The following is an 18,584-nucleotide window of genomic DNA, read 5'->3' as shown; positions in this document are numbered from 1 at the left end:
AGAATCTGTACTGACCACGCATGAGAAGATTTTTCTAGCACAAGTTACTGAATACCACATGCACAATACCTGCTACTAGCAAAAACATCCAAATGAAATCCTGAACCTTTTACACTTAGAAGGGCATCACTATGCCCTCCACTGAAAAAAGAAATACTAATAAATATCTGCTACTAACATGTCACAGCAAATGAGCACTCAGAATAAGCAGAATGATGCTGTCTTCTCAACTATCAGTTGGAACAGTTATGTATAATAGACATACAGCTTAAAACAAATTCATCAAACCCTCACCACCACAGGAAATGCGCTAGTTCTTCTGCAAACCTACAGAGGACTTAATGATGACTAGCGATTGAAGAGTACAGATTTGTGTCTGAAAAGCTGGATACACAACCTGAAGTACATTCAGTTTTTCAACAATGCTCAGCATTTTCAATGGTGAAGCACCAACTAAGGCTTGCTCACTTGACAACTGATTCACTTAAAATCATTAATCATTTAAAAGTACCCACTCTTTGCTTTTAAAAGAAGACAAAAAGCACTAAGTATTAAACCAATTATTTTACATTTATACTTGAGACACAGTACCACAGGAGTAACCTTTCAAAGTGAAACAGCACTTCAATGTTTACGAGGGAAGAGTTCACAGTGGATGAATATTGTCATCTTCCGTGGGTTCATTGAATCAATTCAGACTTAAATTTTACAGTTCAGTGGCATTTTGCTTTAACCTCCTGAATCCTTCCTGCCAAAGGTCAGTGCAGCTTTGCTCCCTCAAGCACAATGGAATGAGAAAAATGAGGAAGAGGAGTTTTAGCATACCAATAATACAGACCCTTTCCCAGCTCTACTTACCACAAGCCTAATTTCTTCCTTTGGAGCAAGCTGTTCCAGCAGCTCAAAACCCAGCTGGTAACACAGAATGCTGGACTGGCACAGACCACATTCAACTGCTTTTTCATCTTTCTGACAGGTGTGAGAACCACCCCAGGGTGCCTGGAATACATTGTTTATGATGGATATTATATCTTTTGAAATGCTGTTCTCTAAGCCCAAAGTGACACCATCATCCTGGAGTTCCATCTGAAAGAAAGTGAAAATGGTAAGGAGTTATTATTTATTTAAAAGCCAGAGCCCTAACTGTCTGACTCATCCTACATTTCTACTTTTACATTTCCAGTTTTACGTTACAGTGCTGGGAAGAATTTGAGATAAACTGTAACATATTAAATTTTAAATTTTCACTGGTGTTGAGGCCCAAGCTCCAACAGCTAGACTAAACAGACAATTTCAAGCACAGGAACCACTAATTTTACCTGGAGATAGTCATCTAAAGCACTTGCCCTTGGATTCACAATGTACAAATTTAGCTATCCAAAAATTATGTATCTAATCTAAGCCTATCAACAAGCCTCTGCTTCTAGTCTGTAGAAATCTTCAAGAAGTTCCTTTCACTATTATGAGGTTAGTATCTAACCTGAATGTGGAGGTATTTAACTTCTCTTCACTGAACATGAACCTATAACTCCTATAGAGGTAAAGTCAGATGAGAGCTATATTGGAATTTAAATGCCTTATACTTCATGCCAATCCCTTAACAGAAAGAGAATCCATGCAGGATCAAAGGAGAGCCAAAAGTGACTACAGAACTTCAGTGTCCCTTCCATGTGGGTGTTTTTCTTCTGTAAGTACCTGCTTCAGTATGAGATCAAACATCAGAATGAAGCAATTAAGATTCATTTCTTCATCTTCACAGTCAAAATCAATTGTTTTTCCACTAGGGTGTCCAAAGTTCTTGAAAGGGCTGTGAAAAGGACTACGTATTGGACTCCGAAATGGGCTCTGGAAGGGGCTTGGGTAAGGACTCAGCATGTTGTTCTGAACTCTGCGCCCAGGGTCAGAAGCAACGCTCACCTGAAAATATTAAAAAATCAACATGTCCAAATGACTGCTAGACATTTAAGTAATGCCATTCTATAAGAAAATGCAAAAAATATCAAGAACTATGACAGCCTTATCCTTCTGTAGCTTTTTTGCAAAATATACACATGTCCCTTAATGCCACTAAATGATAAAATATGATAGAAGTATGGGAACCATATTCTGCACAGATGTATATATTCTCTTAAGCTAAGTGGCTGACATTCATTGTATTACTCTTACTGAGGAGGAATTTCAACATCATAAACAGAAAACTGGTGCAGGCAGTAAAGCAGCCATCAGGTTACAATTATCTGCTCCATGATCTATGGATGCTAATTTTAATAGCAGGAGGCTAATAAAGGAGGCCATCTCAAGAGAAGGGTGTTAACCAAGGCTGTACTAAGAGTACAGGTAGCTGGAATTGAACTAGACGCAATGGTAATAAGATGTGTATGTCTGCACTGATTTATGCCCACACCACAATAGGCATCTAAAACACCCTGAAAAGCTCTAGGTGTTGTAGGGAGATACACATGTAGATGACACATGAGGTCTATTTTCAGGCCAGGTATGGTCTGAAAGACCAGAGAGTAAGTTTGTCCATTTTTCTGCTTAGTTTAGAAGTGATCCTGGGCTAGGTGTGGGAGAGCTGTCTGCAGAGCTACATCAGAGGACAGGCAGACCACATGTAAGGCATCATCAATTGCCTAGATGCTGTAGTTCCTTAAATCTAAAGGATCTGATCTTCCCAAGAAATCTTGTTCCTGATGTCCTTGAAGCACTTCATCCAAACTACTGGGAAGTTAGCCACATCAGATCAAGCATGTGTCATAATAATAATGGCCAGTCTTTGCGAACGAAGATTTTGGGAAAGGTCTTTTACCTTTCAAGCCTGCGCAATGGATTTTTTAGGTGAGACACAGCTTGCGCTGAACTGAGCCCACCCTTTAATCCTAAGGTTCATCTGCCGGGGCCAAGCAAGCTTGGACAATGGCAGTGAGGTCCTCAGGACGTAGGTTTGTTTAGAGTGACCTTCTCATAGATAGAAGGCCTCACAGGGCTAACGAGCTCCATCTGCCCGGGGGACCTGGAATCGAACCTGGGTCGCAGCAGTGAGAGTGCTGCATCCTAACCACTAGGCCACCAGGGGTCCCTCAAGCATGTGTAATGCCTACAGATTTGTACATGTTTTCCTTCAGACCAAAAGCCTTTGGCAACTTCAGATCAAATTTTGCATCTCTTGGGTGTGGAAAAAAAATTTTGGGAAACAGAAATAAATTCTGTTCCGTCACTCTTCCAAAACACATCTGGGCCCACCAAATTCGTACCAGAACACAAAAGGTTATTCTGGGTGACCAGTTGTCCATAACAACTTGCCATTGACAGTTACTAATAGAAGGTGAAAAGAACAAAAAAGGTTGGAAAAGATACCAAGTTTCTACCTGTATTATCTTTACACTGATCATGTGATAGAGTGATGTTATGTCAATTTTCTTCCATTTTCAAAATTTATAGTGTTTCCAATCAAATGCTGCCATATTGAAAGATGGCTTTTTAATCCTTCACATGCATTCTATTAGGAAGACTGTTCTAAGCAAAAAAAAATAAGCAGGATAAGAAACAGTTACCCTCCGAGCTGCAAGATTTCCCGCCAGTTCACTGACTCTCGATTTTCTTTGATTTGCTAACTCTTTTACAGAATTAACTCCATCAGAAAACATGCTGATTAGTAACTGAAGAGGTACAACAATGTCAAGTTCAGACAACACCTGAGGAAAGACAACAATAAAAAGTAAGTTTCAAGTTTAATCACAAACACCAGCTACATTATAAGCCTCTTTATAATACAATCCTCAGCTCAGCAAATTCCATGCATTCAATTTTGGGATTCAATTAGATTTCAGTTAGAATCATAAAGAAAACTGGCAAAAATAGGGTATTTTCAAAATATTTGTTGGCATCCACTCGGTGCACCTTGAGATCAGTTTTATGCACAGAACCACACAGGGATGTGAGGTTATTCCACAAAAATATTTTTGTAAAGCAGAAGATTATCAATACTTGAATGAATAACAATTTACTCTATTTATTATTACTTAAAACTTAATTCCTGTATTTATTCTAATAATCCAGTCACAATGTTAGCCTATAGGTGTCAACATAGTAACGGGATGGTTTTTTGCAAATCACTGAGAATATTCACAATCTATTTTGTCACCAACACTCAGAAAAATATGAGCTCATTTGTATTGTCATTAAATGTTATTAAGTCAAGAAAAATCTAAAAATATCATGCTTTAATTGAAAACCTTGTATATCTGAAAATTGCTACAGTCATCAGGTAAATTGGTCTTTGCAGAGGCTCAGTTAAAATAAGCCTCAGCAGAAAAGAAGCGATAATGAAAAGTACAGGTATTATTCCAAGGTGCTGTGGAAAATTTTACACCCCTTTTGAAGTCACTGCCCTCAGCTGACATGATTATCCCTGTAGCTTTAAAATATTAACATTGGGTGAACGTCAGCTCTGTGGGCAAATATAGTGCAAAAGGGCCAGATCAGCAGAAAGCTTGATGGGTATAGAGCTAGTCTCATTCAGGTCTTCATATGCAGGAACAACTACAGCTGTTTCTGGAGTCTGGAATTAATTTTGGAATCTACAGAACAAATTCTGCTGCCAAAAAGTCAACCAGCTCAATGACCCTGAAAACACATGATGCCTTAAGCTCCTAATGGTTTTTTATTTTTCTAATATTTGTAAGCCTTATAAGTTTCATAGGAAGTAGAAGTAGATTTTAAAAGCAGCCCCTTATCCCTCTACCCTGTAACACCCTTTAGTTTACAAATTCCTTAACCCTCTTACCCCATTCCATGTACCGTATATCAACCCTACCCCCGTATCCAGTAGAAAATGTTTAGTCTCTTGTCAAGGCAAGGCCTGTCCTGTTTGGAGAACGCTTGTATCTTGGCTTAAACCGCAGAACAGAGTCAAAGAACTGGATGACTCTGTGCTCTCTGTACCCCAAAGAAGATGAAGATTGATGAAGACAGGGTCTCAAAGCCCCCAGACCCAATTCCCAAGGGGTGGACCAGAGCAAAAGTTATAGGGTGGAAACACTGGGGATTGGACAGATATTGTTATAAAATTAAACATCTCAGGCACAGCCTGGGCGCGTCGTATAACATCTTTTGCCTTGGCACAATTAAACCCTTTCCCTATCTCACCTTCAATTAACGGCTCCTGAATTTTTTTCTTAGCACCAGCTGAGCAGGCATCACACAACTGGCATTCAGAGGTAAAAGAAATTCCCAGCCTTCCATTTTATTACAGAATCACAAAATCATTTAGGTTGGAAAAGACCTCCAAGACCATAAAGTCCAACCTTTGACTGATCCCCACCTTGTCAACTAGATCACCACCCTGTCAACTAGGTTATTGCTCATGATGGGTTAGTAACAAAGCTTCTCAGGGTCCATCTACCAACCATCCTTACGCAGGAGCTAAGCAAAAGGGAGAAGGATTGTATGAGCTCTGGCTAAGTGGCTTTGTTTTTTTACTCTCCTTTTTCTTTTCTTTTTCAAAATTAAAAGCTCTTCCAGCATGACTTGTCAAGAGACGACACTTACATGCAGCCAGAGTAATGCTTGCTCTTGCACAGAGGATGGATACCCTGTGAATCGACAGCTAATAAAGCCAAACATCTCCTCCATGGAGAAAGGGAGAGGACAAAGTTCAGTGTCAAACATTTTGCTGAAAAGTAGAACAAAAACATATCATCACTTAGTTACGATGGCACACACTGTATGAGACATAACAGAAAACTGGTAGAAAGCTAATCTTCCTTGCATTTTCACCCTCCACAGGGTTGTTAGGTTGCTGATGCCACCTGTCCTGACTGCGTAAGTTCATCTCTGAATTTGGTGATGCACCTTAAGAATTTACATCGCATCTAATATGCCCAGTTGCATTTGACAGCAATATCTCCTCCAACATCCAACTTAAAAATTGGAAAATTTCTCATCTCACCAGTAGTCCACTATTCCATGCTTGCACTAAAAAAAGTTTACAACAATACCTAGAGATATGAACTTACAGTCAGTTTCAGAGCCTTTTCATCAATTAAAAGGCAATGTGAAGTTTTACTGTTAAAGGCATGAAATTATGACTCAGCCACCATTCTTATTCTGGTGTTTTCTTAGCTCAATGGGGGAAGATATTAGCTAAATAAATATATCACTGACAGCTCTACTAATCCCCACCATTTCTCATCAACTTGACAGAAGGAGAAAGATGCTCCTTCCAACACGTTGCAGGAAGCCACTAAAAATGTGACTTGCTCACAGCAAAGAAGCATCCATGTACTTGGCTCTTGATACAGATTTGAGGATATCAGAAGCAATAAAAGAAGACTTTCCCAAAGCTTAAGTGCTTTAGTCTAAATATAAGCCATAAAACCAAATCAGAAGCATTCACTCACTACTGTCTGTTGCACATATAGGCATTTTTATTCCTTGTCACCATCTTGTGCTACAACACTCAAGAATCAACATATGCAACAACAGAATGATTCCAACTTATGTCTACATACCTCAGCACTTCCCGAAACTCTTTCAGTTGATTGTCAGGCACTTCTGTCCTTATAGCTTCCAACCATTCTGGCATGATACATTCCCACACTGACTGGTTTATCACATTATATGGAATCAAGCAAAGGATTCGATTTAGCCCTTCTTTTAACTGGGTTACGGCACTACACGATTTGTCCCAGTATCCGCCAACCTGTGGGTATTTCCAAGAATTACACTGATGAACAACATTTCTAGTCCCCGTAACTTGCTCAGCATCATAAATTTGTTCAGTGTGTTACAGCCAGGAAACTGTAGAGGGTGATCATTAGTACCTGCAAGGCAGAATTTAGAATTCAGCCATGGGGGTTGCACTGTTTTTTCCTCTCCCATTTGATTCACAGTACACAAAAGCACTGTCAAAGTCGTAGAAGTTCACTCACTTCCAGGCCATTATATTACTGTTTACAGTGTATTACTGTTTACAGTTCTCAAAAAGGGACAGATTTATTTGGTTAAACTTGCACCATAAAGTATTTGCTCTCCATAAATTGTTACAGTGCTGGATCTTTATTTTGAAAAATTTGGTCTGTACCAGGTGTTCTTTCATAGGTGTTTGTTTAGGGTTTTATTGAGGAAAGGTTCTAAGTGATGTAAGCCAAAAAGTATACTTCTAAGCACGTAAGTAATTGGCGTACAGAGATTAATTATTCTAACTGACCTCAGCTCACATCTGCTGTTCCTGACTAATGGTGCTTGAGATGCCTGCTGTTCTGGCAGAAACTACTGGTAATCTCAGCCAACAAACTACTTTTTCTTCTTCATCACAGCTAATTTCATGGCTATTTGTCTACATGTTCTAGTGAAGCCTTGCAAATCTGGCAAGTTGTCAGTCTAGTCTTAAGTATTGCAGTGGGGGTAACAAAATTCAAAAGAGGGGCTGCATCCAAGAAAAAAAATACATAAGAGATTACAGAATGAGGTTCAGTCCTTCCTTTACCCCCTAGCCTCAAAGCTCTGATCTCTTTTTTCAGTTTCTAACAGTCAAAGTATCCATCCATCTCTCAAATTCCCTCAGCTGCCCTCCAATCCTCCCACAGCCCTATGTATCTTCAGAGCACTGCTTCACAGTAAGACACAGATACATGCTGATCTGCACACGTATGCTGGTCTGTCTACAGCAAATCCCATTTGTGAGGTCATGAAAAATCCACAGATGTTCATGCCTGATTATGTGATACATCGCATCAAGTCCCAATGGCCCTTTCTAGCGTAGCCTTAATTTATGAAACAAAACTTAATTTTGGGAAACAAACCCAACATGTCTTCTGAACATTTTACATGAGAGGTCACAAAATGAATGTCTTGGAAAAGCATGGTTAAGTGGTGATTTCTGCTTCATAATTAATGGACAGATCATCCTAATTATGGAGCAGATCATCCTAAGTGCAATCACCCAGCATCTACAGGATGGACAAGGGATCAGACCCAGCCAGCACAGGTTTAGGAAGGGCAGGTCCTGTCTGACCAACCTGATCTCCTTTTATGATCAGGTGACCCGCCTGGTGGGTGAGGGGAAGGCTGTGGATGTGTCTATCTGGACTTCAGCAAAGCCTTTGACATCGTTTCCCACAGCATACTCCTGAAAAAGCTGGCAGCCCACAGCTTGGACAGGGGCACTCTGTGCTGGGTTAGGAACTGGCTGGAGGGCCGGGCCCAGACAGTGGTGGTGAACGAAGCTGCATCCAGAGTTGGCGGCCGGTCACTAGTGGTGTCCCCCAGGGATCAGTGTTGGGCCCAGTCCTGTTTAATATCTTTATTGATGACCTGGATTTGGGGATTGAGTGTATCATTAGCAAATTTGCAGATGACACCCAGTTGGGGAGGAGTGTTGATCTGCTGGAAGGCAGGAGGGCTCTGCAGAGGGACCTGGACAAGCTGGAGAGATGGTCTGATTCCAATGGGATGAGGTTCAACAAGGCCAAGTGCTGGGTCCTGCACTTTGGTCACAACAACCCCCTGCAGCACTACAGGCTGGGAACAGAGTGTCTAGAGAGCAGCCAGGCAGAAAAGGACCTGGGAGTTTGCATTGACAGGAAGCTGAACATGAGGCATCAGTGTGCCCAGTGTTCCTGGATCAGGAACAGTGTGGCCAGCAGGAGCAGGGAAGCGATTCTTCCTCTGTACTCAGCACTGGTGAGGCCACATCTGGAGTACTGTGTCCAGTTCTGGGCCCCTCAGTTCAGGAAGGATATTGAGGTGCTGGAGCAGATCCAGAGAAGAACAACCAGGCTGGTGAAGGGACTCCAGCACAAGTCCTATGAGGAGAGGCTGAGGGAGCTGGGGTTGTTCAGCCTGGAGAAGAGGAAGGTCAGGGGAGACCTCATCACTCTCTACAACTATCTGGAAGGAGGTTATAGCCAGGTGGGCGTCGGTCTCTTCTCCCAGGAACCAGCAGTAGGACAAGAGGGCACGGTCTTAAGCTGTGCCAGGGGAGATTTATGTTGGACATTAGGAAGAAATTTTTTATAGAGAGAGTAATCAGACACTGGAATGGGCTGTCCAGGGAGGTGGTGGATTCACTGTCCCTGGAGGTTTTTAAGATGAGACTGGATGTGGCACTCAGTGCCATGGTCTAGTAACCACGGCGGGGTTGGATCAAGGGTTGCACTTGATGATCTCAGAGGTCTTTTCCAACCTAGTTTATTCTATGATTCTGTGACAGAAAGAATGACACTCTTTCTGGAAGAGATCCTACCAGTGGTTGCACTTAGGCACCCTGGATAGCCTTCCAATTAAATCTCTTTCTCTTCACCAGCAACAAGGCAAACCATATCAGGCTGGTCTTCAACTCAGTCACTTAAATCAGGTCTCTGAAGCTACAGGGCATCAGTATGCCCAGAGTTCCCTTTGGTTACAACTGTGTGATTTCACAAATCCAAATTCACAGCTTCAGAGATGAGGTATGCAAAGAACAGAGAAACATTATGAAAGGACAGGCTTATATCTGTGAGTAGGTAAATGATACCTTTTACTAAAGACAAGTTTGGGTACTTAAGCAGCTTAATGAAAACATGCAGCTATCAAAAACATTCACTATTTTTCAATGCTTACAATATTCTTCCAACCTGTCTTCACATTAGTGTAAATAATGCTCACTTTCTAATATAGTAAAACTAAAAATGCTATGAAGGGGAAAAATTCCTGAACTTCACTGCTCCCTCTACCATTGAGATTTCTTTGCCTTGACAGACTAGGAAAAAAAAAGATCTTTTTACTTAAGACCTTAAATTCTGCAGCAAATAAAGGAGCCTTCAGATAAATCATTCTTACCCTGGCAAACTCCATTGGTTTAGGAAGGAGGCACATAACCATGACATCAAAACGGACATCACAAACAGTCTTCAACCACTTAGTAACAAACTGGGGTTTGAGCTTTTCAACCAAGCTACCAACTTCATCATCCATCATGTAAGCTGTAGAGTGAAACCACTGGAATACCATGCTAACCAGCCTTGCTAAACTCTCTGTGGGTGTATTCTCACTGGGAGTGCAAAGGCTCACCTGGAAGAGAGAAACACAAATCATCTTTCATTTCTAGAATTAAAATGGCAAATTATTTATCTACTATACTTTGCATATTCTCAGATTTACAAGGATATATCTAGAAGACAAATAAGATGATCAGTTTTAAGTAGAGGTTGGGACAGGACAATTGACAAAATATTTCCAAACCAGAAAATAAAAAAAAAAGCCAAGCACTGAATTTTTTTATTTACTTTCAACACTGAAAAATATCAATATAGAATGCTTTGACAAACTGAAACATTTTGGTTTGAACTTTAAAATGACTTTTCATTTCAGAAGGTAATGTAATACCTGGAAAAATATATTATATACATATGCACACATATATAAAACATACAAGATAAAAGGGCAAATAAAGAACTTCAAAAATTCTGAAAGAAGACGTCTACTTAATATAATAATACTTTACTTTGCAAAAAGATTCCAATTTTGATTTTTTGTCCTCACTTGGGGTGAGAATATGAGTTTTAAGTCCTCAGAAATCCCCACATAATAATTAACATTATTCTCCCCTACTCCAAAGTCCTTCTAAAATGATATCTGGACTATATAACTGTCCCAAATCTGAGACCAACTCTCTACCCCAGTTCACACACCAGTACACTGCTAAGCCCTTAATTATCTGCTATTTGAGCTCTTGCCGACAGAAGACAAAGTTTCAAGTCAGGTTGCTGCACTGAATGCAAAGAGTGGAAAATAACAGGTGACAGGAGATTTTAGAAGCTCCTTTAACCACCTATCAGCCACTTCCTAGTGAAAACTGTACTCTCTTCACTTGGCAACCTGAAACTGGTCACTGCTGCTTTGCAGCATGTGAACAAAGGAGAAAGACTGCTGTCAAATCTGGGGGGAAAGATGACAGCACTGCTTCCCAGAGAAGACCAGAATCCACCTTACAAATGTTCTTCTCCGTGATTTTTCTTGGGATGAGGCAGCAATCAACACCCCTTCCAATTCAAAGTAGAGTCTTCATTGTTCTACTTCATTGCAAGTTGAAGTTAAGGTGTTTGCTTCCTTGTGCTTGTCTCAGTTGAGTGTTAACTCAAAGACAGTATCAGCTGGCTGCCTTTTTAATAGGAACTCTTGAGCCCTGTCCAGTTTCTAGATGAAAGGTATTCATTTTATGAAAGAAAACAGCAACCCATGATTTCTCACAACCTGCGTGGTGATCTCTGCCAATACTCACTACAGAGAGATCAAGAGATCTTATAAGAATAGAATGGAGTCAGAGAGCTCTTCCTCCCTACCACAGAAAGGTACATGCTGAATGTCTAGGATGAGGCATGTACAGTGTAACAAAACCTTTTTTGATCTCACTTCAGTTCTACTTCTTAAAATGTAGGCCTTTAGTCTTCATAAAGTATCATTTGAAATGAAATAGATGAACACAGTAAAATAAAAAAAAAGTTTAAAATAATAAAAGGCTTTAACTCTAAAACAACATTGAACAACAAAACCCAAAACCTATAATCAGAATATAAACTTTATTCATATAGTCACTTGAAACTGCATAGCAGCTTTGTTGGAACTATGGAATTCCACACCTGGCACCTGGCCATCCAGAGATCCTATCTCTGTTTATATGACAGATGAGGGTCCTGCTACTCCCCACCTGTCACTGGGTGACTGAGGAGAGAGCCTGAGAGCTCAAAGGGAATTGGAAACAGCCTGAGAGGGAGAATTCTCCTTAAGGGGAATTGCAGAATGCAATTTCTGAGGATCTATCAGGCTGCAGCCTGGCCTGCTCATGAACTGGCCAGCAGCAGTCCTGCTATTTTCGAATAATTTCTGCTAACTACTGTGAGTGGTAGAACCAGCACAGCTTCATCCTGTCAACCCTCACCAAGTAAATCAGCTGGAGTACACTGGCTGATCCAGACAGACCAAGTAAAACGCAGGAAGGAAGAGCAGCCCACCAAGACTCCTCCAGCCTTTCGGAGGTAAGAGAGAAAGTTGTGCTTCCAGAGAGTGATGCTGAAAGCTGGAAGGTGAAAAATAGATTCTTAGGGGATTGCCTTTTGAAGTTAAAATAATGACACTCAGCAAGGGGCACTTGTGAGCAGAAGCTGATGGCACATAGAAAGTCAATTAAAAAACTAGACTGAATAATTCTGTTCTACACTCTACATAGTAGTCAGAGACAGTCACAAGCTCCACCCAAACTAGTTATGAAATCTCCAAGTCTGACAGCTTCAAAGAACAACTTTTTGCTTACAAATCAGAAAAGTCTCCAACTAAAGCAAAGAAGTGGGGAAAAAAAATTAGATAAAACTGAGGCTTCAGAAAGTAGAGTGAACCAAGAAGAGTGAGAGAAGAAAGCATGAATTTCTCACCAAGAACCATATTCCAAACTGGCTCAGGAGGCGTTGGTCATGCTTGTCATCATCTTTATTATCAAAGTCTGTGTTGTCCAGGGAGTGATGGGAAGAGGAGAGGCCCATCTGTCTCCTGCGGTTGAGTTCATGCTCCCTCTGCTCAGCATGAAACTCTGCTTCCTTCAGCAAGCTATAAAACAAGCTTGTGGTCAGTGAATGCAATTTTCCTGCACTGGATACAGGTATCTAACCAGGTATCTCAACTACAGGTTAAGGCATTAGATGTCATCATTTTCCTGAAAACAGTAATAAAATAACATCAAATTCTAGGATTCAAGGCTGACTTCCTGGTCAGGACAACACTCACAGCTGATCAGTTGTCTGATAAAGCAGCTGGAGTTCAGTGTCCCTGCTCTGAACTCACCCAGGTGAATCTAAAATCCACTTGCACAAGACCTGCAGGTAATATTTACAGGAAAGCCTGATCCTGCTTTACGTACTGATGCCTCATAAGCTGCCATATTACCTGATCACAGCTTCCACAGTACACACAAGTTCCTCTGCCCCACACTCCCGGGTGTTGATAGGAGGGGGTGAGGTCTGATAAAGGTGGGTTTCTGCAGCTGCCCCAACTTCGCTGCTGTGGTGATTCGAGTGGCATCTCTTGCAGTAGCGCACTGGCCTGTTGCCATGGCGGCCACAGCAGCCCGCTGAGAAGCACGTGACAACAGCTCTTCTGACATGTGAACTACAGTTCTGAAAAACAGAAAAGATTTTATCAGGCCACAAGTATCAGGAAATGGAATGAAAATAGGCATGAAAACTTGGGAACTGGCTCAAGTGTTGGTAATTTCCAAAATCATTATATATAAGCACTACTGTGTGCAAACTCCTGAAGTCAAGTATCACTGACCTTCTAGAAAGATAAACTCAGGATCAAGTGCTGAGCCTGAACTTAAATGTCACAGTTGCTCTTCCTTTGGAGCAGACCAAACTGACATTTAAGTCATCAGCCTCAACCTTCTGGCTTGGAGCAATCTCTAAAATTTACAGTTATTCTCTTATGCTTCAGAATGTCTTTTTAAGTTACAAGTAGCAACAGGCAGATCCTTAGGATTGCAAAAAAAAAATGGTGCCACCATGACACAGTTTATGCTATGTAAGGATCCACCTTATCACAGGTAACTGACCAAGGCTCTGAAGTAGGTGCTACCTTTATTTTTGCCACCTGGTAATCCAGCCCAACATAAAAGCTTTCTTTACCATATGAGAACTAGAATATGTTATGCAGTGTATTCCTTGCTGTTAAAGTGTTATTAAAACACACTAGCTGGTATGTATTGCAAGCAGATTCTTTTTGTCAGCAATCTTTTTAGAGCCAAGCATTGAAGACTTTTAAAAATATACATTGTAAAGTATGATTTTTGTCCAATTTAGGATTAATCCAAGATTTTGAGGAGATAAGAAGATATATATAAACACTTGAATTTAAAATTCACCTCTTCCTCTATCCTCTTCATAGGTAGAGTTATAGAATATAAAATGAGCTCAATTGCATAATTGAATTGCTTTACTAATTGACACTTCAACCAAAATCTACAACTCAAATCAAACACTGTCAGTTTTAACAAAAAGAAACCTTGCTGCTGAATCATTCTCATCCATCAATAAATGCATTCATGGATAAATTGTGAAATTTTGGAATGATACAAAGAAGAGCACACTACATAGTAATGGAATGACACTACACACAACATCAAATCATGCCTCATCACACAAATGGCTGAATCTTACCTTCTTCTGACATATAGCAGAAATTTCAGCTGTAAGGGGAAGGCATACAAAACATGAACACAAAATGACGATCTTTCTGTTTTATTATGGCAGCCATGGGAAAACGGACTTCCTGCAAGGAAATCTCTGAGGCTAAACTTGGGTTTCCAGATACTGTTGAAACCTCTAAGCCTGTTGGACAGCATAAGGTAGGACACTATACTTAAGCCTATGGCTATTTCCATATTGAAACGCAATAATAGCATTTGTGCATTAAGTGTGGTGTGCTCTGCTACCCATCCACCTTCTGCCTATGCTTCTGCCTCCTGGACAGACTTGCAAAATTACACCTTGTAGGCACACTACTGTGGCATGCTGTAGGTAACATAGCTTAGATGTGCCTACACTGCTTGTGAAAGTTCCTGGGATAAAAGAGTAGTGAATATGGATGAAGCAGCCACTACGTCTGTGGCCTATAATTTCATGTGAAATGTTTGCAGATTGAACCTGTAAGCAGTAGCTATTCAATCTGTTGTCCTGGCAACATATGATTCAGTAAATTTAAGTGGCTGATTAAAAGGAAGTACTTCCCTTAAGTAAATAAAACATTCTTAATCTGGGTAACATTTCAACTAAAAGCAGACAGCAGAAAAATCTCAACTGCTTACAAATTTTCAGTTTGCAGAGCAAAGAGAGAGGTGGTGTCCTCCTTGTGTCCCTGAAAGGGTTATTTTAGAAAACATGCTGATTAGTCTGTCAACAAGCTTTGTCTGCATTCTAGTAGATAATAAAATATCAGGTTCCCTCACTGGCTGAAGGACAATGATTGGATCAATGACTGGATCATGGAAAAATATTTTATGGTTTTTTCTGATATCCTTTGCAGGCTCGTATTAGAGATTTTCGGAAGCTTTAAGAGCTTTTGACTCAGATTCAGGTTACTGGAAGAACCAGTCCCTCTTTTTGGACACTGGTGTGAGACACAAATACTTTTTAAGAACTTGGTCCCAACTGTGAATACTTCAAGATTTCAAAATTGTCAGTTGTCTCTGTTTCCTCACACATAAAGAGTTGTATCAATTTTCAGATAGAGGATTAGTCAATTTTTCATAGTACTTCAAGGTCATTCAGCAGCATTAAGTACAAGCTACTTTAAAATTCTAAAAAAAACCCCTTTTGAACAGAATGCAGCATTTCAAGTAATACAGTATGCAGAAATATCAGAACCATAGGTTTGTACAATTATGATTAGTTTGTACCTACCCTTAAAATACCTCTTACCTTGTGGCAGGAGAACATCAATCAACCATTCACTGTGATCCCTATAAATATTATAGATATAATTAGCTTTCCATTTTTTGTTTATATATGCATTTATTTTTTGCACAGAGGAAACTGAGATAAATTAATGTGGTAGCACTGACATTATTCTGAAGCTACTTCTTTCAAATGTAGTTTTATAAATTGCAGGCTGCTTTACATTACATTGTTGTGCCTGTCTTATTAAATTGCCACTTTCCTGATGTTGGTCACCATGTTCAAGGCTTTCCAAAATTACTTTTGAGGCATAAATTTATCAAATTAAAATAGCGTGTGCTCTGAAAGCCTGACAGCTAAGAAATGATAGTGAAGAATAACAGACAAAATTAGAAAAAACCAAAGTACCAGTACCATTTTCTGTGAGTGTCCACAGAAGCTACGCTTCTACAGAATTCAGCTACTTTTTCCTGCAGCTTTAAATCAATGATGACTTAAAACCTAAGGTGAGATGTAATTGCTTTTCCCACAGCTGGTGTGATATAAAGTCGTCTTAAACTGGGGAGAAAAACAACCACGTAGGTTCTGATTTACCTGTAATCTTGCCCATTTCAGCTAATGATTGGTATTCCCTGTAAGTATTAGTAGATTTTATAAACTAATGCAAACCATATTAGCAATTTAAAGGAAAAAAAGAAAAATCAAAACAAAAACCCAAGTAAGGTTAATTCATCTCAGGCTATATTTCTTTCAAGTACTGGCCAATCCTGGATCGATTTCTTTGATCTCTGCTGCCTCACAGCATACCTTAGAGAATAAGCTCAAATACACGCTACAGAAAACTAATAAAGTCTCTGTGAAAGAGCTTTCACTGTAACATTTTGCTTTTAATGGCAACTAATGGATGAGGACAAAAGACATTTCATAAGCAAAAGCTTGTACAATAATGAGGTTCCCCTGTTATAGTCAATGCATCCCACAGTATCTATTCATTCAGAGATCTCAACTTCAAAATTCACTTCTGTTTAAGCTAGGTGCAAATGCTGATCATGCGAGATAAATTTCTGCAATCCGTATTCATAACAAATGGCAGCGTGCTCCATATATTTCATCAGGTTTATCTATATAACGTATATTCTAATAATACTAAAATTAGGCAAAACTCCAGAGTTCTGAACTCTGGAGTCTGACAATACTTGATCACTTTCCAGCTCTTAGCTTACCTACCCTGCAATTCTCTGGCTGCATTCTTCACAAAGATATAGGGGAGGTGGCTTATCACCCAAAGCCACAGACAAGGATGGGTCAATGCACATCTGAAAAACAGAGAAGGAAAAGAATTAACACACCTGTTCACTGAAACTCACTGAAAAAGTTCAACACATTAATGCTAGGACATACAACGTAACACAGCTCTGATAAGTGTTGAGAACAACATTCTGAAAGACGGTACTCAGCATGTGGCACACAAGATCTCAAATTATTTCTAAAAAAGAGAAGGATGTATGTGAAAAATAAGAGTCTATAAGAAATAGGACATCCTTCAGTATCAGTATTATCACTGTCTGAAAGACAGGTATGTTGCGCTACATATTCACATTGCATATTCACTATAGACTTCTAATTTATTTTTTCCACCCAAAGACATAGTCACTTAGAGGTTCCATTGTTTAGGACAAGGTAATGTAAAAGTCTAGATTTTTCTCTCTCAGTAACGCCTCTTCCAGCAAAGTCTAATTTTCAGTCATCACCATTGTTAATATACAGCACAACTGCAGTGACAGAACAAAGACTCGCAGTTCCCTTGGCAACATAGGTCCAGACTTTGTCTTGCATTAGCTTTTATCCTTTCACATTAGTCAGTTACAGAAAACAGTTACAGTTAATAGCCAGTTACATACATGTTTGTCAAAGTGTTCTGTACTACTAGGGAAACATTGAACAGTAGTATGCATACACAATATCAACCACCTTAATCAAAATGTTTCTTAATCCAATCAAGTGCAAGACCTTATCTACAAAGACAAATGTGTCCTTGAATGTTTCTCATTTTTGTTAACCAAATTTACATTCATCTCTACAAGACAAAACAGGCTGCATTTTCCTGAGTGACGACTGATCAAGACTGGTTCTCTCAAAATGAAGATAAGAGATCGTTCAAAAATATTCAAGTATTTCATCTGCAAAGCTTGGAACTGTACTTTTTTGACATCTTGCTTTATTGAGTTATTAGTCTGAATCTAGTGATCACTTCAACATGAAGCAACACCTTTCAGCATTTTTCCTATAAATGAGGATCATTGAGAATGATTGGAATAGGTAGGAAGGTGGTTGCTTCCAGGACTTTCGAGATAGGTATCACCATTATGCTCTGTCAGTATCAGGACCTGCAGAAAAGGCTCACGAAGAACTGTTTGACTAAAGAAATTATGTTAGTATATGAATTGATGCTAGGAAAATTGGTTGTGTCTACATACTTAACAAGATACAAATCAATTAATTAGTACACCTAACTGTAATATGCTCTGGACTTGAGATGCTATTCTTGCCTCTGTCATCAAATTGTGTTGTGATCCTGGTCAAACCTTTTTGAACAATTTACCTCCCTCAACAGGGCTGCAGAAGAAGTAAGTAAAGCTTTTTTGCTATTTGCTTTAGGACACATTTCAAGCAAAGGATCACAATCAGAGTAGGTACATTGTAAGACCTCAGTCAAGATACCAAGGTGAACAAGTACCTATGTAATTAAAATAATGTTTCCTGTATACAGTAATATTTGTGCACATATTTATACACATATACATGTTCAGGAAAATATTTACATAGATTAGCCAGGAGCCAGCTTAGAATTTTATACAGTGTTTTACAACTATCCCCATGTTTAATTTCAAGATCTGGCCCATGGTAGTTGCAGTGAATACCTCATCTTGCTTTAAGCAGCCAAAGAACATATTCACAAAGGTCTGACCCCCGTGGTCTCAACAGGCTTTGCTGTTCCCTTAGCTCCTGCTCTTGGTCACCTGCACAAAACCACAGCATATGGCTGGGGTAAAAGTGCAACCTCCCATCCCCCAGATAGTTGGGTTTGACCCCTGAAGTAACAGCAGTACCTTCACAGCTGGTTTGTTAATTGCATTATGGCATTCAATGTGCTGGCAATGA

General features: G+C 39.8%; 1 protein-coding gene across 2 annotated transcripts in view; it reads right to left on the bottom strand.

The window, feature by feature from the left end:
* Positions 1-18,584, bottom strand: part of UNC79 (unc-79 homolog, NALCN channel complex subunit) — a 108,049-nt gene that overhangs the window by 69,041 nt on the left and 20,424 nt on the right. Inside the window, exons 8-19 of one of the 2 annotated variants that reach the window (XM_027673866.1) lie at positions 18,533-18,584; positions 16,650-16,738; positions 15,447-15,487; positions 14,187-14,215; positions 12,919-13,148; positions 12,411-12,582; positions 9,823-10,053; positions 6,513-6,703; positions 5,551-5,674; positions 3,555-3,695; positions 1,696-1,917; positions 859-1,086 (exon numbers count right to left, since the gene is read on the bottom strand). The exon at positions 18,533-18,584 is cut by the window's right edge and continues 10 nt beyond it. In XM_027673866.1, the coding sequence (XP_027529667.1) occupies positions 859-1,086; positions 1,696-1,917; positions 3,555-3,695; positions 5,551-5,674; positions 6,513-6,703; positions 9,823-10,053; positions 12,411-12,582; positions 12,919-13,148; positions 14,187-14,215; positions 15,447-15,487; positions 16,650-16,738; positions 18,533-18,584 (1,750 nt within the window). Of the gene's footprint in view, positions 1-858; positions 1,087-1,695; positions 1,918-3,554; positions 3,696-5,550; positions 5,675-6,512; positions 6,704-9,822; positions 10,054-12,410; positions 12,583-12,918; positions 13,149-14,186; positions 14,216-15,446; positions 15,488-16,649; positions 16,741-18,532 lie in introns of those variants that run through there. The other variant, XM_027673861.1, reaches the window with a different exon arrangement.

Source organism: Neopelma chrysocephalum, unplaced genomic scaffold, assembly GCF_003984885.1.
Source record: "Neopelma chrysocephalum unplaced genomic scaffold, ASM398488v2 Primary Assembly neopelma1_24, whole genome shotgun sequence".
NCBI lineage: Eukaryota > Metazoa > Chordata > Aves > Passeriformes > Pipridae > Neopelma > Neopelma chrysocephalum.
The sequence above is the reverse complement of the archived record's forward strand: the minus strand, read 5'-3'. Positions and strand labels throughout refer to the sequence as shown.